General features: G+C 49.7%; 1 protein-coding gene across 2 annotated transcripts in view; it reads left to right on the forward strand.

Annotated features, from left to right (window-relative positions):
• The window catches only part of SEPTIN12 (septin 12), a 71714-nt gene that overhangs the window by 39375 nt on the left and 6000 nt on the right, over nucleotides 1-26339 (forward strand). For both annotated transcript variants that reach the window (XM_054992954.1, XM_054992955.1), the window contains 5 exons: nucleotides 10458-10640; nucleotides 16623-16751; nucleotides 17688-17769; nucleotides 19564-19701; nucleotides 25495-25612. In XM_054992954.1, coding sequence (XP_054848929.1) covers nucleotides 10458-10640; nucleotides 16623-16751; nucleotides 17688-17769; nucleotides 19564-19701; nucleotides 25495-25612 — 650 coding nt within the window. The remainder of the gene's footprint in view (nucleotides 1-10457; nucleotides 10641-16622; nucleotides 16752-17687; nucleotides 17770-19563; nucleotides 19702-25494; nucleotides 25613-26339) is intronic.

Below are 26339 nucleotides of genomic sequence, written 5' to 3' on the forward strand. Positions count from 1 at the left end.
CGCTGTATTACTATGGAATGTTCGTGGGCTTTCTTAGCAGTGGAATGTTCACAAACATTCTCACCTAAGAATTTGCAAGTGGAGACTGCAAAAAAATACGTGTGTGTGTGTTGTCCCTATACAGGCATGCAACAAAGTTGGCTCTAGTCTGCAACTGCTTATATTAGACCCAAACCATGTTTATCTTGAAGGTGCTACAAGCGCCTGCTTATTCAGACTCTTTGGGCTGCTCTGAGAGGAGATTGGGACCGGCTCTGCAATCCTATGCAATGTCGCTTCTGTCCAAACCCACTGAGGGGGGCCTCCGCCATTGGTCCAACTTCTTGAATGGGGCTTGTGTTCCTGAAGGACAGGGGGATCCCAGGAAAGGGGGAGGAGGCAGAGAGGGCGATTACCATTCTGGTCATGTGTTCAGGGCAGCCCGTCTTGCTGTTTCTCTTGTTTGATCCCAATAGGGGAGCTGGCAGAGGGGAGGGGACTCCTCTTTTCTCTAGCACTGTAAGATGTGAGGACTGGGAGCTGGAGGCACCGGAGACTTGTTTGCGCCTTGCACATGGAATTGGGGAGAAGGGAGGGGGGCACCCTTTGCTGGAGTCGCTGCCGCCCTTCTCCAGGGCCGAGAGAAGAGGTAGGACCTGGGTGAGGGTGGGTGTGTGGAGCCCCCCACCCCAAGAAGGAGGGGTGGGCTGGAAGCTGGCAGACAAAGAGCTGAAGGGGAGAGCAAGCGCATCTGTCTCCACTGCAGCATCTTCCTTCTTTGTCCTCCAGCCTGGGGAGGACCGGAGGTCCGCCTCCTCCCAGCAAAAGGGCCCTTGTGGGATGGGGCTCTTAATGGGGTGTGGGGTTCTCAGCAGCATCTTTGAAGGGGCGAGGGACCAGCGCACGGCATGCACAGTGGTGCCCGGGCGCATCAAGAGGGGCCGGTCGGGTTGTGTGGAGCCCATGTGCAGATGCCCTCCTGCAAAGCGCACCTTTCTGGTTTTCGAGGCACTCCTCATCCCCCACTCTGTGGAGCCTTGGTAGGTAGACAACCTTTTCCCATTCATAATTTTTTAACCTGTAAGGCAACTGCAGGTCGGTTTTGCAAGGTGCAGGGTACGGGCCCCACTGGGGAACGGGTCCTTCCGTTCATTTTTCAGTGCATGGGGCACATAGCTGCTTCTCTGCCTGCCCTGCTGGACAGTTAATACACGGGACTATTGATTACTTATAAAGTCTTTTATTAATTTAAGGGGTTCCCTGCTTGCGCTTGGAGCAGTGCTGGCAAGTGGCAAGTGCTGGTCCTGACCAGAGAGCTGGGGCAGCCAAGGCCAACAGTAAGTCCGTGGTCCAAGGCTGCTGCTCAGAGATTCCATGGCAGAGGAGACTGGCCCAAGCAGTCCAACCCTGAGCAGAGTGACTCCGGTCTAAGCCCACTGAAATAACTCTGCCTGGGATTGCAGCATCAGTCCCACAGTTGCATGGCGAAGGCCGAGGTTCCCACCAATGCAGTGATTCATCGCAAGCACTCACAAAAACGTTCCTTGCTCAACTAGCGTGCTGAGTAGATGGATAGATTCGCAATCCCTTTCCTGACAGTCTACCTTTCTGTGTGCAAGGAATGTTTTTGTATGGAGAGAGTGTTTGGCCCTGTGAGTCCCCACCTGCAGCTGGAAGTGGTACGGTCCTGCCACAAGTTGCCTACCTTAGCAAAAACTAGGACTGACTTCCCTGCTTCCAAACTCTCCCATCTTAATTTCACCTTGCTTCAGCCTTTCTCTGCAATGTACTGGCCTGCTTTGCAGGGCTGTGTGTAAGAATTTAGCTGAGATGTGGAAGCTCTTTGAACTCGTTTGTAAAGGCTCTTGTTTGCTGCAGCCCAGTACAGCTGTGTCCTCGACTGTGGGGCACAGGTGGGTGGTCTGCCTGCTTCAATTCTGTCAAGGGGGGGGGGACGGCTGCTGCTGCAGCCTATACAGAAACAGGACTTTGGGCAGCTTTAACTCTCTCAAAGGGACGCGTCTTGAGCCAGAGCTCCGTTTAGCTCAGTCTTCTCTGATGGGCAGCAGGTCTCCAGGGCTGCAGGCAGGCACAGTTCTTTCCTGCTCCTTTTAACAAGAGATGCCAGCGATCAAAGCAGGAGCCATGGCCCCTCCGCAAGTTCTCACCGTTGCTCAAATCTCCATCTTTTTTTTGTCTCAGGGAGCTCGGGGCGACACATGTGGTTCTCTCTTCCTCTTCACAACAACCCAGCGAGGGATATTAGGCTGAGATAAAGCGAGCAAGAGGGAGAGCGCAACTGGCCCAGGGTCAGCAAACTTTCCAGGCAATGAGCTTTTGAGAGTCAGAATGCCCTCTCAAAAGCTCATTACCTGGAAATCTGGTTGGTCTTTAAGGTGCTACTGAACCTGAATCTCACTCTTCTACTACAGACCAACACAGCTCCCCACCTGAAACTACCAGCAAGATTTGTGGCCGAGTGCCAAAGTGGATCAGGTCATAGAAATGGCTGTGGAGTAAGCTGGGCCAAGGGATCCCTGTGGGCCTCCAACTCAGCTTGCTGCTGGCCACCCGGGGCTTTCCGGGGTGATGGCCCACCAGGAATATCCCCAATAAGCTGCGTTGCTCATTTGACTCTGTCTGACTGCAGATTCGAATCTGGGTCTCTTCAACTCCTCCTAATCCAAACCACTAACTACTAGGCTGTGTTTTTGAGTGGGTTCTTAACCTGTCCCAAGTGAGGTGCAGGATATCCATTTTTAAATTTTAAAAAAGAGCAAGGCGTGCAGTCAACGGCCAACTCAAAGGTATACTATTTCTGTGTATGGAGGTTCCCTTTAGTGGTAGTACATCTGCCTACTCCGTTACTTCTCTTTACTCCATTACTTCTCTTTTTCAAAACCAACAGCAGTCTCCAGGGCTTTTTTTTCTGGGAAAAGAGGTGGTGGAACTCAGTGGGTTGCCCTCGGAGAAAATGGTCACATGGCTGGTGGCCCTGCCCCCTGATCTCCAGACAGAGGGGAGTTGAGATTGCCCTCCGCGTCGCTCCAGTGGCGTGGAGGGCAATCTCAACTCCCCTCTGTCTGGAGATCAGGGGGCGGGGCCACCAGCCATGTGACCATTTTCAAGAGGTTCCAGAACTCCGTTCCACCACGTTCCAGCTGAAAGAAAGCCCTGGCCATCTCCATATCTTGAGGCCGCAACTTTCTCTGGCTCATGGCCTGTTGTGGAAGGAAGTCCTTCCACTATTTCCTTCCCCTGAACCAAGTGCTGATTTGATTTCACCAGGCCATCCTGAGTTCTGGCTGTATGGTCGGGGAGGAAAAAGGGCTCAGAGGGTCCCTGGATTCAGCATTGCTTGACAAAAGCGCAGCATGAGGACGCTGTCAGTTTTTGAGAACCAGGGTGGGTTTAGATCAAGATGCGCAGCTGCGTTGGTCTGTCTGTAGCAGCTGGAAAGCGCAAGAGTCCAATAGTGTAGGGTTTTAACTAGCAGAGCAGATTAGTGCACATTAGAATATAATAAGAACAGCCTCCATTCTTTAGCTCTAGAAAAATATTTTACTACATATTAGGATAAAAGGTTACATTGGTGAAAAAATAAAGAATAGCTAACTAACTGGCGACTACATCTTGATGGTCAGACTTGGAACGACACTGAGACAAAAACTAACTGAACAAAGAGCAATAAAACCTTAGTATAAGTTGCTAGTTAATTGCCTCCCCCCCCCCATAAACTGATTGCCCAATCGTGAATCACAGATCTTCATTAAGGATAAAGACTCCCCTTTCTATGGTGGGGAAGCTTGACAGCTAAGTGATCCTATGCAAACTAGTTGATTAACTAAGTAAGCCAGTATGGTTTAGTGATTAAGAGCATGGGACTCTAATCTGGAGAACCAGGTTTGATTCCCCACTCCTCCACTTGAAGCCAGCTGGGTGACCTTGGGTGAGTCACAGCTTGTAGGAGATCTCTCAGCCTCACCCACCTCACAGGGTGTTTGTTGTGGGGATAACAATAGCATACTTTGTAAACCGCTCTGAGAGCCAAGCTACAAGTGACGCCTTACACAGGTTGGATACTAGTCAGCTTCCCTCAAGTTTTGATGGGAAATGTAGGCATCCTGGTTTTACAGCTTGGATCTCCATTACAGCTGCAAGACCAGGATGCCTACATTTCCCATCAAAACTTGAGGGAAGCTGACAAGTGTCCAACCTGTGTCAGGCATCACTTGTAGCTTGGCTCTGAGTGGCTGTTAAGTAGTCCTGAAGAGTGGTATATAAATCAAATATTATTATTATAGTTCAACAGCAATTTAACCCTTTCATGACTTAACATATACACTTGCTAAAATCCCAACAAGTAGCACCTATAAGACTAACAAAATTTGTGGTGGAGTATGAGCTTTCGTGAGTCACAGCTCACTTCTTCAGATACAGCTAGAATGTGAGTCCATCTATCCTTATATCTTGGAGAGTGAAGTGATTGCAGAAGCTGAAGGATAATAGCCAGTGAAATGTCAATGGCAGGCGTGACTGAATAGAGTGGGGTACGCAGAGGGGTAGTGAGTGTGGAGAAATCAGCATTGGTAATGAGACAAGAAGCCTAGGTCTCCATTCAGTCCAGGTGGATGCATTGCCTTGAGCTTCATTATCAGTTGCAATTCAGCAGCCTCTCTTTCTAATCTCCCTTTGCAATTCCTCTGCAGGATAACTGCTACTTTTAGGTTGGCAACTGCATGTCCTGTGGGTTTAGACAGCATTAGCCCCAGACTGGGGAGACCCAAAGCCAAATCCCCCAGTCACTCCTGAAATTCCTTGGTGGGGGACAGGAGAATCAGGGACCCATCACAGGCTCCTTGGAGGAAGGGTGGAGATAAAAATGTTGTGGATTGTTCCTTGGGAAGTGGTGGTGCCGTCCACCTCTTCCACCGCTCACAAAACAGTGGCATAAACTTTGGAGGGTGTGCAAGATCCTCCCCCTGGCCACTAACCAACCATAAGCAGCTTCCTCACGTGTCTGGGATTAAGGGCTAAGGGCCCCTGGCTAGATTATTTGCCACAAGGCTCCCGCTATGGCATTCCCCCCTCCATGACATCTTGGTTCCCTGCCTGCCTGTTCAAATGAACCAGCTGCTGTAGGCATTTGGGGTCACTGTAACTGGCCATGGCCTTGTTTACAGAAAACTGTCAAATGATCAATGGCTTGGGGAGGGGGCTCCTTGCCATCTCCACTTGGCTATGGAGTTGTTTATCTCCCCCCACCCCCGAACACACACGCCAGAATTTTCTTGCTGCACAGATCCGACAGGCTGGGTTGAGCCCAGCCGTCTGCTGCTGTGGAAACGGGTCGTGCGGGGCAAGGAACTGCCTGCAAGCTGCTCTTGTGTCTGACCTCCCAGGCACTTCCAACTGTTTGTGTCCCTCCTTACCAGGGGACATGGGTGTCAGCAGGGCTTTTTTTCTAGGAAAAGAGGTGGTGGAACTCAGTGGGTTGCCCTCGGAGAAAATGGTCACATGGCTGGTGGCCCCACCCCCTGATCTCCAGACAGAGGGGAGTTGAGAGTGCCCTCCACACCTTGGTGGCGCGGAGGGCAATCTCAACTCCCCTCTGTCCGGAGATCAGGGGGCGGGGCCACCAGCCATGTGACCATTTTCAAGCGGTGCCGGAACTCCGTCCCACTGCGTTCCTGCTGAAAAAAAGCCCTGGGTTTCAAGAACTTTTTAGGAACTCTTGCTGAACTCTTCCTTGTGGCCAGGGATGACAGTCCTGGTTTTCCTGGGACCGCTTCCTGCTTTTCCTTCCTTCCTTTAAAAAAAAACTGCTTGCAAGTGTCCGAGTTGCAATCTTGGGGCTCGCAGCCTGCAAGTCTTTAGAAGTGATGTGTGTGAGTGGAGAGAGGATGCATCCTGCCGCACTGCCACCCTGGGACGTTGGGTAAGTTAGACTGAGAGCTGGCCCCAGAGCACTCAGGCATGGCTGAGGATTCGAATGTGGATCCTCTGATCCGGTGGTCTAAACCACTGACAGCTCTACCTAGCCCTTGTGGAATTCTGCTCTGGAGCAACAAAGGTCTTTCCCAGCTGTGCAACTTGCGATCCTTTTAGCAGGAGGTGCCAAGGACTTTCAGCATGCAAAGCACACGGCCTGCTACTGGGCTGGGCTGAGCCTTTCCGAGAGTCCACCCCCCTCCGCTGCGTATCAGAGGTGACTCAGGATGTTTGAGAAGCAGTGATCCTGTCGTAAGATCCTATCATGAGTATGGCTAGATATCTTGCAATACTGAGCTCTGTCAAGCAGCACTAGGAGTTTTTAAAGAACATTTTTAAAGGGAGAACTGTTTGGCTGAGTTTCCTGAAGGCACTCCCTGCTTCAGAACCCCATGCAACCAAGACAGGTTGGGGTTTTTGGGGGTGGGGGGCAGTGTATGAATGGGGGTGTTCCAGCTTGTAGCAACTGTGTGCATTTGCATAACCCAACCTGAGTAATGTAACGTGCTGAGAAAAGAGATCTCGAACTTCAAGTACTTAAAGGACTATCATATAGCAGATGGTGCGGAGTTGTTTTCCAGTGCCCCAGAAGGTCAGACCAGAACCAACAACTTGAAATTAAATCAAAAGAGTTTTTGGCTAAGCATTAGGAAGAATTTCTTGACAGTTAGAGCGGTCCCTCAGTGGAACAGGCTTCCTCGGGAGGTGGTGGGCTCTCCTTCTTTGGAGGTTTTAAGCAGAGGCTAGATGGCCATCTGACAGCAATGCTGATTCTGTGAACCCAGGCAGATCATGAGAGGGAGGGGCAGGAAGGGTTGCATCAGGGCTTAGTCCTCTTCTTACACGCCCAGCGTAATGCCGATCAGGAAGCAATTTTCCCCAGGCCAGTTTGGCTAATGAGCCTGACAGTGTTTTGTAGGGTTGCCAGTCCCTCTCAACCTCCCGGTGGGGGACTGGCTCCCCGCACTTACTTGTTGGGGTGGGGGGTGCGCGTGTGTGTGCACGCTCCCGCAAGCATGATGATGTCACTTCCAGGAAGTGCTGTCATCACACACGCCCCTTGGGAGCATGCCCACGCTTTGTAGGGGCTCGGTTTTGGCCCAAATCTGGCTTGTTTCAGGCCTGTTTTGTTGCGGATTGGTCCCGTTTGGGCCCGGATTGGGGCTGTTGTGGAGTGCGGGAGTGCTCCTGTGCTCTGCAGTGGCCCAAAACGGGCCTGATCTGTGCCAAAGCGGGCCCAAAATGAGTCCAATTTGGCCCAAAACAGGCCCATTTGGGGCCGCTGGCAAATGCAGGAGTGCTCCCATGCTCCGCAGCACCCCCAATCTGGGCCAAAACAGGCCTGATCCAGGCAGCTGCTGTGCACAGGAACACGCAGCGCTGCAGGGGAGCGCGCACGGAAGGTGTGCACCGCCCCCCCCCACTGGCCAGGTAAGTGGAGGTGAGGTGTGGGGGGGGGTGGAGGATCCCCCGCCCCTCCTGGTGGTCTGGCATTCCTAGTGTTTTGCCATCTTCTGGGAATGACAAACCAGTTGGGGCAATGGCATTGTTCCGTCTGCCTCCACCGACTGAGTGGTGAATTAGTGTACTATTGGTGATCATTAATAAAAATTATGCCTGTGAGGAAGTGAGAGTACGAAACGGGAACTGGAAATATGCTGGCAAAAACCCGTCGGCTGACTGTTTGAAGAAATGTTCAGCTCCATTCTTCTCTACATGATTGATGGTCACTCTTATGAAAATAACATCTGTTGATAAAATTGAAGGAATATTTATTAATATGCGACTCTTCACCAGTTGGACTTTTATACTATGGATTACTGATTGTATTTATTGACTGTGCTGGCTTATTGATATATTGGAATTGAAAGTGACTTACTATTTTTGTAAATATTTGATATTGCACACTATTAGCACTTTGCACCTTATACTTTAAAAATTCATAAAAATTTCTTACATTTATTATAGTATTTGTAGTATTCTTCCGGAGTGTTTTCTGAGTTTATCTTCTGGGAATGAAGCAGGGGTCACGGGGGTGTGTGAGGGGGACATCATTGTCAATCTGCATTGTGCAGAGGGTTGGACTAGATGACCCTAGAGGTACCTTCCAACCCTATGATTCTAAACAAGAGCAATGTTTAGCTTCTCCGCAGAGCAAAGAAGTTAGCAAACAGGATGCACCCCCAATGAGATTTAAAGCAGTTGGGCTTTTTTTCCTCAGTTGGATCCCTCACTTGGTTGACAAGAAGGCTTATTCCCTTTACAAAGGCTCATTCCCTTTACCTAAATTCATTGCTTCATCATCTAGCAGTGAGTTTCAGTGATGATCAAAATGTCCCTTGCATTTCCAAGATCATTTGAAAACCTCCCTGGTGAAAATGGACTTGTTTGGCCAAGTGTCCACATTGAATGGTCACATTGGCACAACTATCTTGCAAAACAAAAGGCTGGGAGTAAGCAAAGAGGTCTGCCCAACCGACCGAAGATGGGACCTTCCTCTTTAATGAGACATGCAGCCTTTCATGCCAGTAATTGGGGCACTGAAGAGGAATTAAGGATCAGAATTGGAGCACAGGCTCAGGGTGGGTGGTGGGCTCTGCACATTCATCGCCAGCACGGCATTGAGGGGGATGTTCTGTCTGTTAGGCACCCTGCCCAGCGTATTTTGGTGGAGAGGTCTTTAAGTCATGCTGGCTGAATGGAACCTCAGTATTTGGAGGCCGTGTGCCTGTGAATCTAGTCACAGAACCCTCCGATAACACATGGTCAACCTCTCGGTTTCTGTTTCCAAGGAGCTCTACCCTGTTGGCATAATCTAATGTGTATTTACTGTCTGACTTATCTCCTCCATCCCTGTTTCCTGCAAATTACACAGGCGCTCTCAGTGGGTCAGCCTGTTCAGAGGCCAAACCCAGTCCTGGGAAAATACGGTGCTTCAGCGAAGCTTCCCCCAGTCCCGGGCACAGGGCCAGCCGCCCAGCATAGACCCTTAGAGACTTCCCCCAGGGGGGCTGCATATTCAGATCTGTAGGCTGCGCTGTGCTTTCCCTGCCTCAACACTGTCAGAGAAGTTGTGGAGGGAGGTGGCGGGGTGTTGTGTATCTTCATTCACTTCTCTTTTTTACTTTGCAGCTCTCTCTGTGAGCACAATCCCAACTTGTGTGAGCCCAGCCAGACTGAATGCAGCCTGCAAGGGCGGACCGCTTTCTCACTGACCTCTTTTGTGGCTGGGCTTCTCCTCCAGCACGTTCATCGAACTGAGTCCCCTCCCCTGTACTTCTCCTCCCTGTTAGAGACAGATCCATCCCCGGTGCCCTGACTACCTAGGACTGGCTTTGGATGCTTTACAGGAGTGGTGATGGAGGGAGCCCATTATTATCGTTAATTATGACAGCCCTTTTATGGGAGCGGGAAGGAGACATCATGGAGTGCTTTATCACAGTGCTCCTCCCAAATTCCCTGTATGTAGAAAGCTAACAGATAAGACCAAGCAAAACTTGTTATGCAAAGGGGCTGTTGGAGGTGGGGGGCGGGTTGTATGGAGTGTTCTATGGCATCAGCTCCCAACTGCCATTTCAGTTGATACGGTCCTGGCACAGGCTTATCACCACCACAGGAATGTAGATTTTGTTGCCTTGAACCAAAACAGAAGCTAAGCGGATGCTTTCCTTGTAATGGGGTGGGTGGCAGAGGAGTGACACCATCCTTTCAAAGAGCATCACCTCAGAGCCAACTAGATGCTCATTTTTTAAAACAGTTGGGTCCAACAGAAAAAGCAAGGTGGGGGCAGTATTTCTCCAATTGTGCTGCTCCACATGCACGGAAAACTCTACAAGGACCAGCAGAAATGGAGAAATGACTCTTCCCTCCCCCTCTCCACAGCTATGATTTGGTGTGGAAAATGGCTGGGAATGGGGAGGCTGGAACCCTTCTCCCCCCCCCCCCCCGTGGTAACACTCTGAGCCCAAAATGGTTCGGCTTTATTTTTAATCGCCATTCCCCGCAGCTGCTGTGTGGCTGAAAAGAACCCAGACTCAACTCTTTTAAAAAGTGAACATTTAATTTGGATCTCAAGATGTGGCCCCATCTCTGCTCACATCCTGCTTCATCAGGGGTTGGGAGAAGTACAGTTGCCAGCCTTCAGGTGAATCTTGACATTCTCCAAGAATTACAACTGATCTTCAGGCAGCAAGAGATCAGTTCCTTAGGAGGAAATAGTGGCTTCAGAGGATGGACTCGGTGGCATAAGATCCCCCCTCAAATCTCCAGAAATTTCCCAAGCTGGAGTTGGCCACCTGATGGAGAACTAAGAGCAGGCAGGGTTGGTTGGTTTGGAGTTGTTTTGGTTTTGCTTTTTGGCAAGCAGCCCTCATCACAGAAGTGTGACGGGGAAGCAAGAAGAAGAACCGAGTCCCTTGGAGGAAGCAGCGCCCTCAGCTCAGCGCTGCACCCAGCTGAAGGTCCTCCTCTTTCTCCTTCTCTTTCAGAAAGCCATTCCGAGTCTTTGTGGATTAGCATGGAAGCCCAGCCGTCGCAACTGCAGCAGCCTCCGGATGGCCCTGGAACCGCAGACCGGGAGCTGTTTGGTTATGTGGGGATCGAGGCGGTGATAGATCAGATGAGGATCAAGACCATGAAGACGGGTTTTGAGTTCAACATTATGGTTGTAGGTGAGCCCCCCCCCCGCACACACACACACCCCACACACTTGCCACAGCTACAGAACACCTCGTAGATGTGATTGGTGCCCACTCAAGCTGCGGCAGAACAGATGCGATGGGAATGCAGGGGAGGCTACATTTACTTTCCAGACACACTGTAGGTTCAAATCCCTTTTGGAAGAACCATTCCCGCTCTGGAAGCCCTTTCCCCACAGTCCCTGGTGTGAGGGAACTGCCTGTAGCTTTTGGGAAAACAAAAGTCACACCATACTCTTTAACAAGGCCAACCCGAGAGTGTGAAACAGTTTGCAAGCTTTGTGTATTCTGCATAAAATGTGTACATTAGCAGAGCTGTTGTGGGTTTCAGAATTCTCCTTTTCGTAGTGCAGAATTCAGATGGCTCAAGAACAGGATTTCAGAGTTGGGGGCTTCTTTTTAGTACAACAACAGGCTGGATACTGTTGCAACAAACTTGACACTGGAAGGATTGTTTGTCTTTCGGTGTCTTTTGGAGGGCTGCTGGGGCTGGGAAGGCTCCATTCGCCTGCAGCTTCTGCCACAAAGAAAGCCACGGGCAGAGAAATGCAAGCCCACCCCCCCTCTGCCCGTGTCGCTTGAGATCCTACAGGCTTTCCCAGCGCAGGCCAACAGATCAGTGGAGTCTGCAAAATGCCTGCCTCTCTGAGGAACTGACAGCTGGGCAGAGGGCAAGGAGCATTTGCCTGCAGCTAGAAGGCTGAGCTCATGTTTTAATGTTTAAATACAGAAAAAAGTCAGCCAGCGCTCAGCAACCCAGATGAGGGAGGGAAGCACATGGGAATGCAAAATGGGTGTTTTCTCTGCCTGGGAGGAAGGGGGTTGCCTCCCAAATCACCAGAGTAGTGTTTCCCAAGCTCTTCCGTGGCCTGGAGCACAGCTGCCTTTTTTTTCCTGGATGAAAATTGGAGGCACGCTTCCCATTATACAAGTATCTGTATTTTCTCCACCAGCTCCACAGTGGGTGGGCGTCCTTTCCTCCTGCAACTGCAGGCTTGCCGAGTTAATGCTTCCTCCTGGCATCTTTTCCGGTAGCGTCTTTTCAGCACCATGCGGAGATGCTTCTGGGATCCTTTTGGGGTGATCTCACAAGCTTCCTCATTGGGGAATCCCAGTCCTTCCTGACCCCCCTCCTTGTCACAGATGTTGGTGGGGGGCCTCCCATCTCTGAGGACCGTATGGGGCTGTATCCACACTGCTTACCGGCCACAGAACATCGCACCAAGGTCCCGGAATGACAGGGTCTTCCTGGTGCGATTTTGTGCAAGAACTGTGGCTGGTAAGCAGTGTGAAAATGGCCCAGGCGTGTGGATTCACCCAACACTGCGGGTTCATTTTTTGCCGGCATCCCTGTGTCTGCCATATCACCATTCCCAGGGACCGCTGCCCAGGAAAATGGGACCATCCTCTCCACACACACCCCCACTCACCCATCTGTCATGCTCCCCCGCCCTTCAGGGGTCTCCAGTAGGTAGGCATGGTTCCTCTTTCCATGGGATAGTCTCCCAACCTTGTGAAGTCAGTTGGGCCGAGAGGCAGCAACTGGCCCAAGGTTACCCTGCAGGCTGGGTGGGGATCTCTTTTGTGATCTTTGACATTCTTACTATGGCACATTATCAGCCGGTAGCTGAACGCAGTTGTCTCACCAAGCGGTGATGCGGCTAGAACGCAACATTGCCTTGAGGAGGGGAGTAACAACAATATTTGGTTTATATACTGCCCTTCAGGACAACTTAATGGCCTCTCAGAGAGGTTTACAAAGTGTGTTATTATTATCCTCCCAACAATCACCCTATGAGGCAGGTGGGGCTGAGAGAGCTCTGAAAGAGCTGCGACTGGCCCATGGTCATCCAGCTGGCTACAAGTGGAGGAGTGGGGAATCAAACCCGGCTCTCCAGATTAGAGTCCTGCCACTCAAACTGTGGAGAATCCCAAGACCAGGCTTGCTCCTGCACTCCCTGAGAGCACAGTGGTAGAGGCCTGTTTTTGGAGCCGGACTCTGTCTGCACTCACTTGGTTTTCTGGCACCCTCCATATTGTAAATGGTTGGCACGGTCTGCACCGTCTCCTGGGCCTTACGCCTGCTTAGGACTCCCTTTCTAGGCTCTGCCTTGGGCTCCTTAGTGCCTTGGCAAAGAGGCTCTGCCTCTCAGGCAGAGTCCCTTCCCTCTGCCCCAGCCCCACCGATCCATGAACACATTTTCCTTGGGCAGCAGCAGCATGAGGCCCTGCTGCAAATGGCACAATCCGCTGTGATTCTGGCCCTGATGGTTTCCATGCTGCTCTCGCAATACAAGAAAAAGAAACTACCCAACGTCAGAAAAGTGGAAGGAGAGGCAGCAGAAGGGTTCTGGCAGAGACTTTGCTAGGTGGCTTAAAAATCGCATGGAATATTTTGTTCCTGTTGCACCTTTCCCATGTGCAGGAGGTGAGAGCTCCTAGACTGAGGCTCTTTTGTACAACCCGCCAGCCCCCCCCACCCCAAAGGCCATGATTTGCTGTCCTGAAAGGTGAGAAATTAAGACTGCTTTCGGAATTGCACCCTGCACCCTGCTGCGTCCTTCATCCATTCCAAATGCCGTGTTCCTTCTGAGAATCTCTGCTGTGAGAGCACTCCAAACCTTTCCTAGCAACCTCCCGCCCTTTCCCACCACCAGTTCCCCTCAAATCCCTTCTCCTCCGCCTGGAACGGCAGCCAAGTCTTTGTACAGATTGCTCCCTCCAAAGCCGCCCGACCCTCTGATACGTTCAGCCATAAATATCCCCTGATCAAAAGTTGGGGGCCCGGTATGGAGATGCCAGAAAGTAATCCCAAGTAAGAGGGACGGTTTTGTTTGGGGGCTGCAACATCCTCTGGAGAGGACAGGAGGGGGGATTATGGGATAACCTTTTCTAAGAGCTCAGTGAAGGCAAGGAGTCCAATAAATCCTCACCGTGAGTTTCCCAGTCTGCGAAGAACCAGGGCGACAGGTGCAGGGCAACAGGCTCCCAGGGTTTTTTCCCCAGGGGGCCTTAGTAAGGTTGCCAACCTCCAGGATGGTCCTGAAGATTTCCTGGAGTTACAACTGAACTCCAGACAACAGTAATCAGTTCCCTTGGCAAACACGGCTGCTTGGCAGGGCACAGTCTATGGCAATGCACCCCACTGAGGTCCCTCCCCTCTCTGCACTCCATTTTTTCCAGGATCCACCCCCAAATCTTCAGGAATTTCACAAGCAGGAGTTGGCAGCCCTAGGCCTTGAGCTGCAGAAATGGTTGGTTCAGCTCCAGAGATGGGCCTGAAGAGCTGGGAGTTGGAAGCTCTAGTGGAGAAGACTTTGCCAACGGAAGAGGAGCCGTGCGAATCCTCTTCCCGCACCTGATAATGGAAGGAGCTGGTGCATGACTGACACATTCCTCCAAACTCTGTGCCCGCCTGTTGGTTGACGTTTCAGACTAGGGTTGCCAGCTCCACGTTGGGAAATTCTTGGAGATTTCGGGGGATGGAGCCTGGAGAGGGTGGGGTTTGGGGAGGGGAGGGGCCTCAGTGGGGTTAATGCCATAGAGTTCACCCTTCATAGCAGCCATTTTCTCCAGGGGAACTGATCTCTGTGGCCTGGAGATGAGTTGAAATTCCGGGAGATCTCCAGACACCACCTGGAGGCTGGCAACCCTATTTCAGACTAGGACCAGGGTTGCCTGGGCCATTCCGAAGAATGTGTTTCACTGGGTCGTGGTGAAGGAGGAGGACCCACGAATGCCACCTTGAGCTCCTTTTAGCAGGAGGACAGGATTGAACGGCAAAATTAATAATAATTCTGACAGAGCGTTGAAAAAGCTGCCTCATGGGGTATTGGCTGCTGAGCTGCCTTCCTTAAAACCTCTCCCCTCAAAAACACAGCGGGGCTGTAGTCCTTCTCATTGCAGAAGGTAAGCTGGGAATCAAACCCCCTCGAGTTCTGTAGAATGGGCTTCTGAGTAAACATACTTAGGATCAGGCCGCAAGCGAGCCTTCGTTCCTGCCCAGCCAGGCGTCCCTATTAGAAGCAAACGATTCCTGCGCCCTGCAGCCAAAAAGGAAGCTTCTGCCCACCCCCCAGTCATGTCCTGTCATTTCCCCCACTTGGACACCAGCCACGCACTCCTGCCCCCGTACAACCTTCCTGCAGTGCCGAAGTGATTGGGGTGGGGTGGGGTGGGCCAATTATGAGTGAGGAACAGGAAAGCTGAAAGCCGTTCCAGCTGTGACTCCTTCGACCCCCTTACTGGAGGCTGCACATCTGGTTCCAATCAATCCTGGGAAATTCTCCTCACCCCCTCCAAATGTGGACAAGTTTGATGTTTATGAACTTAAAAGGGGGTTTGCAGGCGGAGGGGGTGGGAGAACGGAGCTGCCTGTGACAGGGAAAAGAAAACCCCTTGAAGCCAGATAAGCCCACTTTGGGGAAAGCTCGTGGTAAACAAGCAAGAGGGAAGGGGGCCCAACCAGCAAGGAAGAGGGTTTTTTTTGATAGATAGATAGATAGATAGATAGATAGATAGATAGATAGATAGATAGATAGATAGATAGATAGATAGATAGATAGATAGATAGATAGATAGATAGATAGATAGATAGATAGATAGATAGATAGATAGATAGATAGATAGAAGCTGTTCAGAATGGAAAGAAGTCTGTTCTGTTTTCCTTGTTGATCCCAAAGGACAGGAGATGCCATTTTACCTAACCAGCAGATAAAATTATACGTTGGCATAACATGCAGGCTTTTGGATTTCACAGCAAACCTCATCAGGAAAAATCTGAGATGGTGTAGAATGATGCACATTTCTTTGTTTAACTGCAGACTTCATCAGGTGGATGGGAAAGGAAGCAGAATCCAACCAAGATTCTCCTCTTTTTCTCTTCTGCCCAATGGAAGACTTTTGGGAGAAATGTAATGGATCTTGGGATATCGGAGTGTGCATCTCCTGTGATTTTTCTTATACCGCAGCCTTAATTCAGATCACGGTCATAGAGGGAGAATATGATTTCTTCCTCACATGATATTCCCAACCTCATATCCCATCCTGGCATTTTCAGGAGCTGTTGTTTGCCCCATGGAAGAAAAATCCTATATGTTTTACCTTTCCCTGCCATGGGGCAAACTGTAGATCCATGGGACCAATTGGAGGAGAGGGACATTCCATGGGAGAAGGGGTTAAAACCCTCCTTGCACTTTGAAAACTAGCGTATCTTGAAGAATGTCACGCTAGAACTCCTCTTCCTGACTTCTTATTTAGGTTTTCTTTATTGTTTGAAAGAGCAATAAGCTACACTATTTGATGCCCGCAGTCATAATGCAAATCAGGGTGTCTCATGTTTCCTTAAAAAAAAAAAACAGAGGCAGAGGTCCCACACGGTATGTTGTTCAACTCTTAAATGCATTTCCATTATTCATTGGGGGATACAGCCATTTGTACTTTACAGTTTTAAAACTCCTGACCAATTGAGGGTTAGTTCACTGTTCGCCTCTTGATGATGCCTGCTAGATCTGTGACCCATTCACACACACAAAGGATCAACTCCTTTGTATGTGTGAATGGGCCTTTAGCACCTTGGACAGAAGAGCTGTTTCACCGAATAGTAGCTGGTTCACACATCCAGCTGAGTCATCAACTTAAGAGGAAACCAGGAACGTTGAAAACTGCTGTAAGCGATCTTTGGCCGTTTTCACACTGCTTACCAGCCATGGAACATCGCGCCAAGCTCCCGGAACGACAGCGTCTTCCTGGCACAACTTCGCACAAGAACGGCAGGAAGATGCTGTCATTCCGGGAGCTCAGCGTGATGTTCCGTCGCCGGTAAGCAGTGTGAAAATGGCCTTTGTTTCACTGGCTAGCCTTCCTACACACAATCAGTTCTTAGATCTACCCCTTCCCAAATCCTCAAACATTGGTATGGTTTCACACGGTCCTCTTCTCTTCCTCCACCCCTAGGGCAGAGTGGCCTGGGCAAGTCAACCATGGTGAACACACTCTTCAAATCCAAGGTGAGCCGCAAGTCGTCCTGCCCCGGTTACGAGGAGCGTATTCCGAAGACCGTGAAGCTGCTCTCCGTCACCCATGGTAAAAGCACGAAAGAACCCCCTTGCACTTTGACCCTCTTGCGAGAACACCTCCTCACCTTTCCTCCCATTCTTATCGACGCCAAGGCCAACATTACTCCCTTAGTATGACTGTTTGTGTACAGCTGCCTCCTCTTCCTCCCCTACTAGTGCGACGGCCTGCATTGGGTCCTGAACTTGGTTAGTCTCTGGGCTGCCCCTGACCAAGGGAATTGTTGGGAGTCTCAGAATGGAAACAAGCCAGCACCGCTCTCTAGAATTGCCCACATCCTCATTAAAGCTGCCGTGCCTGGAACTTGGTTTGAAGAACAAGGAGGAGGATGCCAATATGTCTGGAGAATGGGCTTCCATTGTCCTGCGTCACCCCTGCCTTGCTGTCTCACCTTTCACTCACAGGGCCTGGCAATCTGAGCTCTTGACAACAAAGGCTGTGTTGTTGTGAGTCTCCAGCTCAGATATTGCTATGGTTGCATTCCAAGGAAGCCGGAGCACCTTAGCAGCAGGTATTATTATTCTAGAAGGCAGAGGTAGTCTCCCAGCCAGGCCCCATCTTTGGAGGTCCCTTAGGCCTCCTGGTTCCCACAGCATCCCAGGCCAGCCTGAACACACAAAGCTTCTCTAACCCAGCTCAGACTCCTGAGCCATCTTGTTCAGTATTGTCTACCCTGACGGGCAGCTGTTCTCCAGGATTTCAGACCAAGATCTACTTGCATCTATTTCCGACCGGATCCTTTAACTGGAGAGACCAAGGACTGAGCCTTGGGTCCTTCAGCGCCACAGCTGAACTGAGCTATGGCTTACCTCTGTCAGGTTCGCCTCTGTTGCTTCCTCTTAAATCTAAAAGTAAGCAAGCTTAAGTGGCGAGTAAGTTTGATTTAGGCTTGGGAAACTTCTTCAAGGCCTCATACTGACTGTGCACTCTCTTTTCCCCCAACAGTCATTGAAGAGAAGGGTGTGAAGATGAAGCTGACAGTGACGGACACGCCAGGATTCGGGGATCAGATTAACAATCAAAACTGGTACGGGAGAACTCAGTGACTAAGGTCTCAGCTACAGGTGGCAACTCCTTCCATGTACATTTTAAACAATGGCCATTTTCACACTGCTTACCGGCCATGGAACATCACGCTGAGCTCCCAGAATGACAGCGTCTTCCTGGCGCGATTTTGTTTGAGAACCCGTTCTCGTGCGAAATCGCGCCAGGAAGACGCTGTCATTCCAGGAGCTCGGCACGATGTTCTGTAGCCGGTAAGCAGTGTGAAAACAGCCAATACTATTTCATTTTGCAACCACAGCTGTGGGGATTACTTTATCCTGGAGAAGAATTGCACAGGAAGAGGGGGAAATTTTCACTCTTTTCTCTCCTGCCATTTTCTTGTTTGAAAAAGCCACCCTGAATTACTTTTACTTCTGCAGGGGGGAAAGTACAGTATTTTTGTTAAGCAAAAAGACACCATTTTGGAAAGACTGTGAGGAAAACATGGCAAACCAAGGGTGGCATTCTAAGTCAAGGAGATGATAAACCTCTACAAAATGATATACCATCCATTTTCCATAGTACAGTGACCTCTGAGCACAAAATAGGATCTTTTTTAAAAAATTAAATAAAGTTTTATTGAAGAACCATTAATTACAATACATAACCAAATAAAAATACTATTTGAAATATATTATCTCAACTCCTTGTAGAGAGTCTACAATGCACATTCAACCTAACTTATAATTAATATTAGATATCGATAACACAGTGTTATTGCTGGTCCTGTATTTAAACTATGTTCTTTTTTCCCTTTACTTTACTTTACAACACAATTTTTTTTATTAAAATCTTTCTGATTAAAATAAAATTTTAAAAGCCGGAAAGGTAGTTTTCTAAATATTCCATTGATTGTCTGTTAAACTAGTAGAGTTTCTTGGTATTTAACCTTTTACTTAAAAGTTTCCTTAGAAGTTTAAATGCTAACTAGGTAGGCTTCCCCCCTCCCCGAAATTCCCTGTTCCACTTGCAAGTACATACGTGGCTTGGCTTCTAATGTGGGTTGGAGAAGCAGCAGGAAGAGAATTCAGCACCCACAAAGCTGGTTGGCTTCCTCTTTTTCCAGAGCCAGGCCCCGCCCTGCACACACACACACACACACACACACACCAGTAAACAACAAAGGCAGAACTGTCAGGCTTGAAGGAAGCAAAAATGAATCATAATTCAACATAATTTCTAAATTGTTGGTGCCGTGCTGTGTCGAGGGAGGAAGGGTCAAAAGAACTATGCTTGCCATGCCTAAGCATGTAAAAAGAAGTCTAGCCGCTCTTTTCCTATGGAAAAGCAATCTTAGAAGGGGGTGATTTTCAGTGAACATAGATGCAGAGGAGTTAGCCGTGTTAGTCTGTGGTAGCAAAATCAAAAAGAGTCCAGTAGCACCTTTAAGACTAACCAATTTTATTGTAGCATAAGCTTTCGAGAATCAAGTTCTCTTCGTCAGATGCCTGATACAGAGACTGGACATTGTCAGATGCATCTGATAAAGAGAGCTGCGGTTCTCAAAAGCTGACGGTGCATCTGATGAAGAGAGCTGTGGCTCTCAAAAGCCTATGCTACAATAAAGTTGATTAGTCTTAAAGGTGCTACTGGACTCTTTACTATTTTGCAGACTAACACGTCTAACTCCTCTGGATTTATGACAGTGTCATGAATGACATCATGGGCACTGTCCATGGCGCACATGCAGCCACATTCTATTCTGCGATAGATGCAATGGCTGGAGAAAATCTTTATTTCAAGCCTTATGGATTGAAGTATTCTCTCTTCCCCATAGCTGGGAGCCAATCCTTGAATACATCAGTGACCAATACGAGCGCTACTTAGGAGAAGAAATTCTTATCAACCGCAAGAGGAAAATCCCTGACACCCGAGTTCATGCCTGTGTGTACTTTGTGCCACCCACCGGTCACTGGTAAGTCTGAGAGGGGACAGTATTGCTTCTCTGTTCACGGAATTCTTTTATAAATTATTTGGATGAAGGAATGGAGGGAATGCTGATTAAATTTGCAGATTTGAAGTTTGAAGTTTGAAGTAAATTTGAAGTTACGGTAGTAGACAGAGTCAGGATACAGGATGATCTTGACAGGCTGGAAAACTGGACTAAAACAAATAAAATGAATTTCAACAGAGATAAATGTAAAGTTCTATATTTAGGTGTGGGGTGCCCTCAAGTCACAGTGGACTTATGGTGACCCCCCCCCATGGGGTTTTCATGGCAAGAGACTGACAGAGGTGGTTTGCCATTGCCTGCCTCTGCAATTGGAGGTCTCCCATCCAATTACTAACCCAGGGTGACCCTGCTAAGCTTCTGGGAGCTGGTGAGAGCTGATAGCTTGCTTGGGCTATCCAGGTCAGGGCCTGCATTTAGGTAGGAAAACTCAAAAGCATAATTATAGCATGGCGGGGGGGGGCTTTTCCTGGCAGTAGTACGTGCAAAAAAGATCTCGGGGTCTTAGTAGACCATACCCTGAACATGAGTCAGCAGTGCGATATGGTAGCTAAAAAGGCAAATGCAATTTTGGGCGGTATCAACAGAAGCATAGTGTCCAGATCACAAGAAGTGATGGTATCTGCTCTGCTCTGCTCTGGTTAGACGTCACCTAGAGTATTGTGTTCAGTTTGGGGCACCACAACTTAAGAAGGATATAGACAAGCTGGAACGTGTCCAGAGGAGGGCAACGGAGATGGTGAGGGGTCTGGAGACCAAGTCCTATGCGGAAAGGTTGAAGGAGCTCCGTATTTTTAACCTGGATAGGTGATGACTGAGAGGTGATATGATAACCATCTTCAAGGGGGGAGCTCCACAGCCGGGCCACCCTCCTTCCAAACATACTTGTAGGGGAAATGCAGGGCCGGCGTTCTGCTCAGGGAAAGGAAACCTTCTGGCTGGGGTTGCCAATCACCAGCTGGGGGGGGGAATCCCCTGCTCCAACCCCCCCCCCCGCCTCTACTTACCTGGCTGGCGGGGGGAAAGGCAGGGGAATGTGCTTCCCAGGGCACACTCCTGGGCGGTGCAGCACACACCTGCACTCCGATTTGGGCCCCAAACGGGCCGAATCGGGCCCATTTGGGGCCTAAATTGGCCCACTGTGAAACACGGGAGCACTCCAGGGCCCGTTGCACCTCCCCCCCCCCCCAGCAGCGCTTCCGTGCTCCTCAGTGGGCCGATTTCTGCCTGCTGCAGAGCACGGGAGCACTGCCGGGGCGGGGGTTGGGGTGGCTAGAGCACTCCTGAGCTTCACAGCGGGCCAATTTAGGCCCCAAACGGGCCTGATTCAGCCCAAAATGGGCCAAAATCATCCCACTGCAGAGCATGAGAGCCAGTTTGGTGTCGTGGTTAAGAGCGCAGGACTCTAATCCGGAGAACCGTGTTTGATTCCTCACTCCTCTGCTTGAAACCAGCCGGGTGACCTTGGGTCAGTCACAGCTCTCTCAGAGCTCTCTCAGCCCCACCCACCTCACAGAATGTTTTGTTGTGGGGATAATAATAGCATACTTTGTAAACCGCTCTGAGTGGGTGTTGAGTCATCCTGAAGGGCGGTATATAAATTGAATGTTGTTGTTGTCGTCGTCGTCGTTGTTATGGGAAAGCTCCCAGGGCGGCATGAGGCTCTGCACACTGACAGCACTTCTGAGAAGTGACGTCATGGCGCAGCCCGGGAGTGCGTGCGAAGACATCAAGGAAGGTGAGTGTCAGGCCTCTCACCGCCTGCCCCGAGGGTGAGGGGACCTGGCAACACTACTTCTGGCCGCCGCCCCCCTTCCAGTACCTTTCTAGTCATCTGAACTGTCAATTTTCCACAGAGAGGCGTGCCGAGGCTACCAGAGAGGGCTCGTGCCTCACATACCTCAGTACCTGCCAGGAATCTCTGTTATTTTCAATTAAACCCACCTCTTCTCCTTCAACTTTCAATGGGAAGTACCAGCCTGATTCTCTCCCTTCCATTTCTCTCCCCCTCCCAGGAGATGCGTGGGTGCTGCTGGCCCCTTCACTGCTTCCGAACATCTGTCTGGCAGCTGCCTCTTTGCAGTGGGTGGAGCAAGTTCCAGCAATTCGGCCTGAATGGGTGGTTTTTATGGAGCCAGGCTTCTCTTGTGGGCGGGCTAGCAGAGGGCAAAGCTGTCCCCTGACCCCTCTCATGGTGTGTGGAGCCAGGAGGAGGCAGAGGGAAAGCCTCCCTCTACCCTATTTAATCTACCTAGTATATTGCTGTCCTGCCCTTCCTCCAAGGCATACCTCGTTCTCTCTTTCCCATTTTATCCTCACAACAGTCTTGAGATGTAGGCCTGGCTGTTTGCAGAAGTGCAGTATATAAATCGTTTAAATTTGTTTATTTTCTTAATTTCTCATCCGCTTTTCTTGTTGAGACTCAAGAAGGCAATGAACAATGCAAAAACAGGAGAGTGTGTTTTCAAAAACAGCACGGGATGGGCCCAAGATCACTTGATGAGTTTCGGAACAGTGTCTGCTTGCAAAGGTGTTGGGGTGCTCTCAGACCCGAGAGAGGGGAGGAGGGAAGGGTTGTATTTAGCCCGGTGCACTGGGAGCAAGGCTTGTCCCAGCAGCGCTGTCACTGCCTCAGGGGCTTGCCTGCCCTTCCTCCAAGGCATACCTCGTTCTCTCTTTCCCATTTTATCCTCACAACAATCTTGAGATGTAGGCCTGGCTGTTTGCAGAAGTGCAGTATATAAATCGTTTAAATTTGTTTATTTTCTTAATTTCTCATCCGCTTTTCTTGTTGAGACTCAAGAAGGCAATGAACAATGCAAAAACAGGAGTGTGTTTTCAAAAACAGCACGGGATGGGCCCAAGATCACTTGATGAGTTTCGGAACAGTGTCTGCTTGCAAAGGTGTTGGGGTGCTCTCAGACCCGAGAGAGGGGAGGAGGGAAGGGTTGTATTTAGCCCGGTGCACTGGGAGCAAGGCTTGTCCCAGCAGCGCTGTCACTGCCTCAGGGGCTTGCCTTGGCCGCCCAAGCAGAGAACTGGCCCTGTGTGCCAAGCAAACTTATTTGGGGAGCTGCTGTTTAGCTGGCATGCCGAGGATCGCCTGCCTCCAGTTATATCTAGATTAGACTACTGCCGCGTGCTGTGTGTGGGGCTGCCCTTGAGAAGTGTTCAGAAACTTCAGTTGTTGCAGAATGCTGCAACGAGGATGTTAACTGGAGTGGATCAGAAGGACCATTTTACTCCAATCTTGAACTATCTACATTGACTTCCAGTTTGTTTCTGAGCACAATTCAAGGTGCTGATGCTGATCTTTAAAGCCTTATCTAGTTCAGAACCAACATACCAGATGGATTACCTACTCTCTTATGAACCTACCCAACCTCTATAGTCATCTTCAGGTGCCCCACCTTCTGAGATAAGGCAGGGGGCAACCCAGGAGAGGCCCTTCTCAGGTATGGCACAAAAACTCTGGCACTCTGGCCATTTTCACACGGCTTACTGGCCATGGAGCATCGTGCTGCGCTCCCGGAACGACAGCGTCTTCCTTGCGCGATTTCGCACGAGAACATTCTCGTGCGCAATCACACCAGGAAGATGCTGTCATTCTAGGAGCTCACAGACTCGCCTCTCCCCTTTCACCAGTAGGTGAAGCTTTCTTTGTTTAGTTTGGGGTTCCTTCAGCAATCCCTCCTTCCTGCTTAACGTTTTTAGTGTTGCTTTTGTTTTGTATGTGTTTTAGCTCTGGTTTTAATTATGTTAATGATTTTGGTTGGTTTTAATGGTTTTTAAGTGTGATTTTATTATGTATCCTTTAATTTGTTCTCCCCTGTGGTGGCCCTTGGGGGGCAGCAAGGTGGGATATGCATTTTGTAAAAAAAAAAAAAAAAGTGGCGCTCGGGGCTGCTGGCACGGCATCTGGATCCATGCCAGTAGATTTTCTACCTTTAGATAAGATTTCACAAGAACAGTTGAAATAATCTTTCTTAGGAGACCTCTCCTAACGCAGTCTCCAGCATTAAGTAAACTTGGATTTGAGAGGACAAGAGACTGTACATCTTGGTAGGGAGAAGGGGAAAGTCCTTCCTTTGTTTTCTCGTTACATTTGTTTATCAACTGTTTCAGTTTTCTGCTCTCCATGGCAGATGTATTTGCCCTCGGGGGGGGGGGGGCACGTTTTTTAAACAGCATTTATTCCTACACTGTGTGTCACGGCCGCATACAGGCTTGGGTCCTGTTGCACACATCTGTTGATGGAAGGCCTTTCTGTCAGCAGCACACCTGGACCCTCGCCACTGTAGCCTGAAATGCTCCTTGAAATGATGGTGCGGGGGAGGGGGGAGCTCCTGATAGGAAATGGCACGAGGAGCAGCCCAGGAGTCTGCAATCGGAGAGGCAATCAGGGGCAACTGCTCCTCTCCAGTTCCCATCAGAGGAAATTTTCCATGGAATCCAGGATCTTATAATAGTAAAGAGTCCAGTAGCACCTTTAAGACTAACCGAGTTTATTGTAGCATACGATGCCTCTGACGAAGAGAGCTGTGGTTCTCGAAAGCTTATGCTACAATAAACTTGGTTAGTTTTAAAGGTGCTACTGGACTCTTTACTATTTTGCGACTACAGACTAACACAGCTAACTCCTCTGGATCTAGAATCTTATAAGTGCACAATGGTGATTTATTGATGCACAAATAATGTTGAAATGGGTATATTTTATGGGAGGAAGTTTGTGCGAGGAAACAGAAAATGGCATGGGAATCTGTCTTAGGATGTATTTATTCCATCTTTCCTCCAAGGGGCTTGGAGCAATACACGGATCTCCCTTTTGCATTTTGCCCTTTTAAATACCCTGACCACCTGGTTACTCCAAGAAACTGGCCCAGGGCCACCCAGCAAGCTTCATAGCCAAATGGGAAGTTGAGTCCTGGTCCCACAGAGCTTAGTCCAACCATAACCACTACACAGTGCTGTTGCAATAATACCTTGTAGGTCTGGTTCGTAGGATAAGATGGGTAGCCGTGTTAGTTCATCTGTAGCAGTAGAAAAGCTCAGCTGTGACTCACAAAAGCTCATACCCTTTTTAATCTTATAGGTGCTACTGGACTCTTGCTCTCTTCTGCTGGTTCATAGGAGGAAGAAGCAAAACTGAAACAGGCATTTTGGGGGGACAAATAATCAGGAGTGAGAAAGCTGAAATCCTCCCTAATGTTTTTTCTTAGAAATCCCCAGCCTTCTGTATGCCTTTTCAGGATGCAACCCTGAAAAGCTCTGAGTGGAGGCCAGACTTGGCCTGGCCAGGTTGAGCAATTGCTAGCCTTGGGTATACCACAAGGACATGGGGTGAGACAGGTCTGAGCCCAGATCCAAGTGCCAACAGGGAGCGGGTACGTGCAGGGCTTTTTTTCTGGGGAAAGAGGTGGTGCAACTCAGTGGGTTGCCCTCGGAGAAAATGGTCACATGGCTGGTGGCCCCGCCCCCTGATCTCCAGACAGGGGGGAGTTGAGATTGCCCTCCGCGCCGCTCAGCTCCCCTCTGTCTGGAGATCAGGGGGCGTGGCCACCAGCCATGTGACCATTTTCAAGAGGTGCCGGAACTCCGTTCCCCCGCTTTCCAGCTGAAAAAAAGCCCTGGGTACATGGATGCAGCTGAGTAAAGGCTTCTTCTGAGCACCCAAGAGGGAAACCAAAGAGATAAATGTAGCACCGGCTGCTCCCTCAACATAAAAACTATACGTGGCTTCTTGTCTTCCCCCTGCAGGCTACGGCCCTTGGACTTGGAATTCATGAGGCGGCTGAACAAGATCACCAACGTGGTCCCTGTGATTGCCAAAGCAGACACTCTGACCTTAGAGGAGCGGGCAGTGTTCAAACAAAGGGTAAGGGTAACAATACCATTTACATCATGCAAACCTCTCAGTGCAGCTCTTGCAGCGCAAAAATACGAGGTTTCCCCAGACCTGAAGGGAAAGAGTCAGCTGCTGGCTGGCACTGAGCTCTCCATTGGGCAACCAAGGCTTGAGAATCACAGAGATCTGTGTCACGCAAGAGACAAACATTGAAGCCAAAAGGGCATTTCGGGCAGAGCATCACATGGAGTGATAACGCTCTTCTTGGACTGTGTACATTTCCGATGGCAAGTAGGGAATTTTCCCCGGAAGGACCAAAAAGAAAGAAGGAAAGAAAGAAACCTCTGCACATGGGAAACTAACTAGTTAGGTGAGATTTCTTCTCCCCAACATCTGGTTTTTATGTGCAGGGAGTTTTTGAGTGCCCCTCCGTATAAATCACACAGTTTTCTTTTGCCTACAGTTTTAAGTGGTGCAATCCTAGAACTTCTTTATCAGCTCCTCTGCCACTGATGTGAAGTAGGACATAGTCATGGGGCAAAAGAGGGAAGAACCAGGGCCGTTTTCACACTACTTACTGGCCCCGGAACATCGCGCCAAGCTCCCGGAATGACAGCGTCTTCCTGGCACATTCTCGCACGAAATCGCGCCAGCAAAACGCTGTTGTTCCGGGAGCTTGACACGATGTTCCGGGGCCAGTAAGTAGTGTGAAAATGGCCCAGCTCTTGGTGGGATGTGTGGGGATAGTTTGACGTGC

The sequence above is a fragment of the Eublepharis macularius genome, chromosome 12 (genome assembly GCF_028583425.1).
Source record: "Eublepharis macularius isolate TG4126 chromosome 12, MPM_Emac_v1.0, whole genome shotgun sequence".
NCBI lineage: Eukaryota > Metazoa > Chordata > Lepidosauria > Squamata > Eublepharidae > Eublepharis > Eublepharis macularius.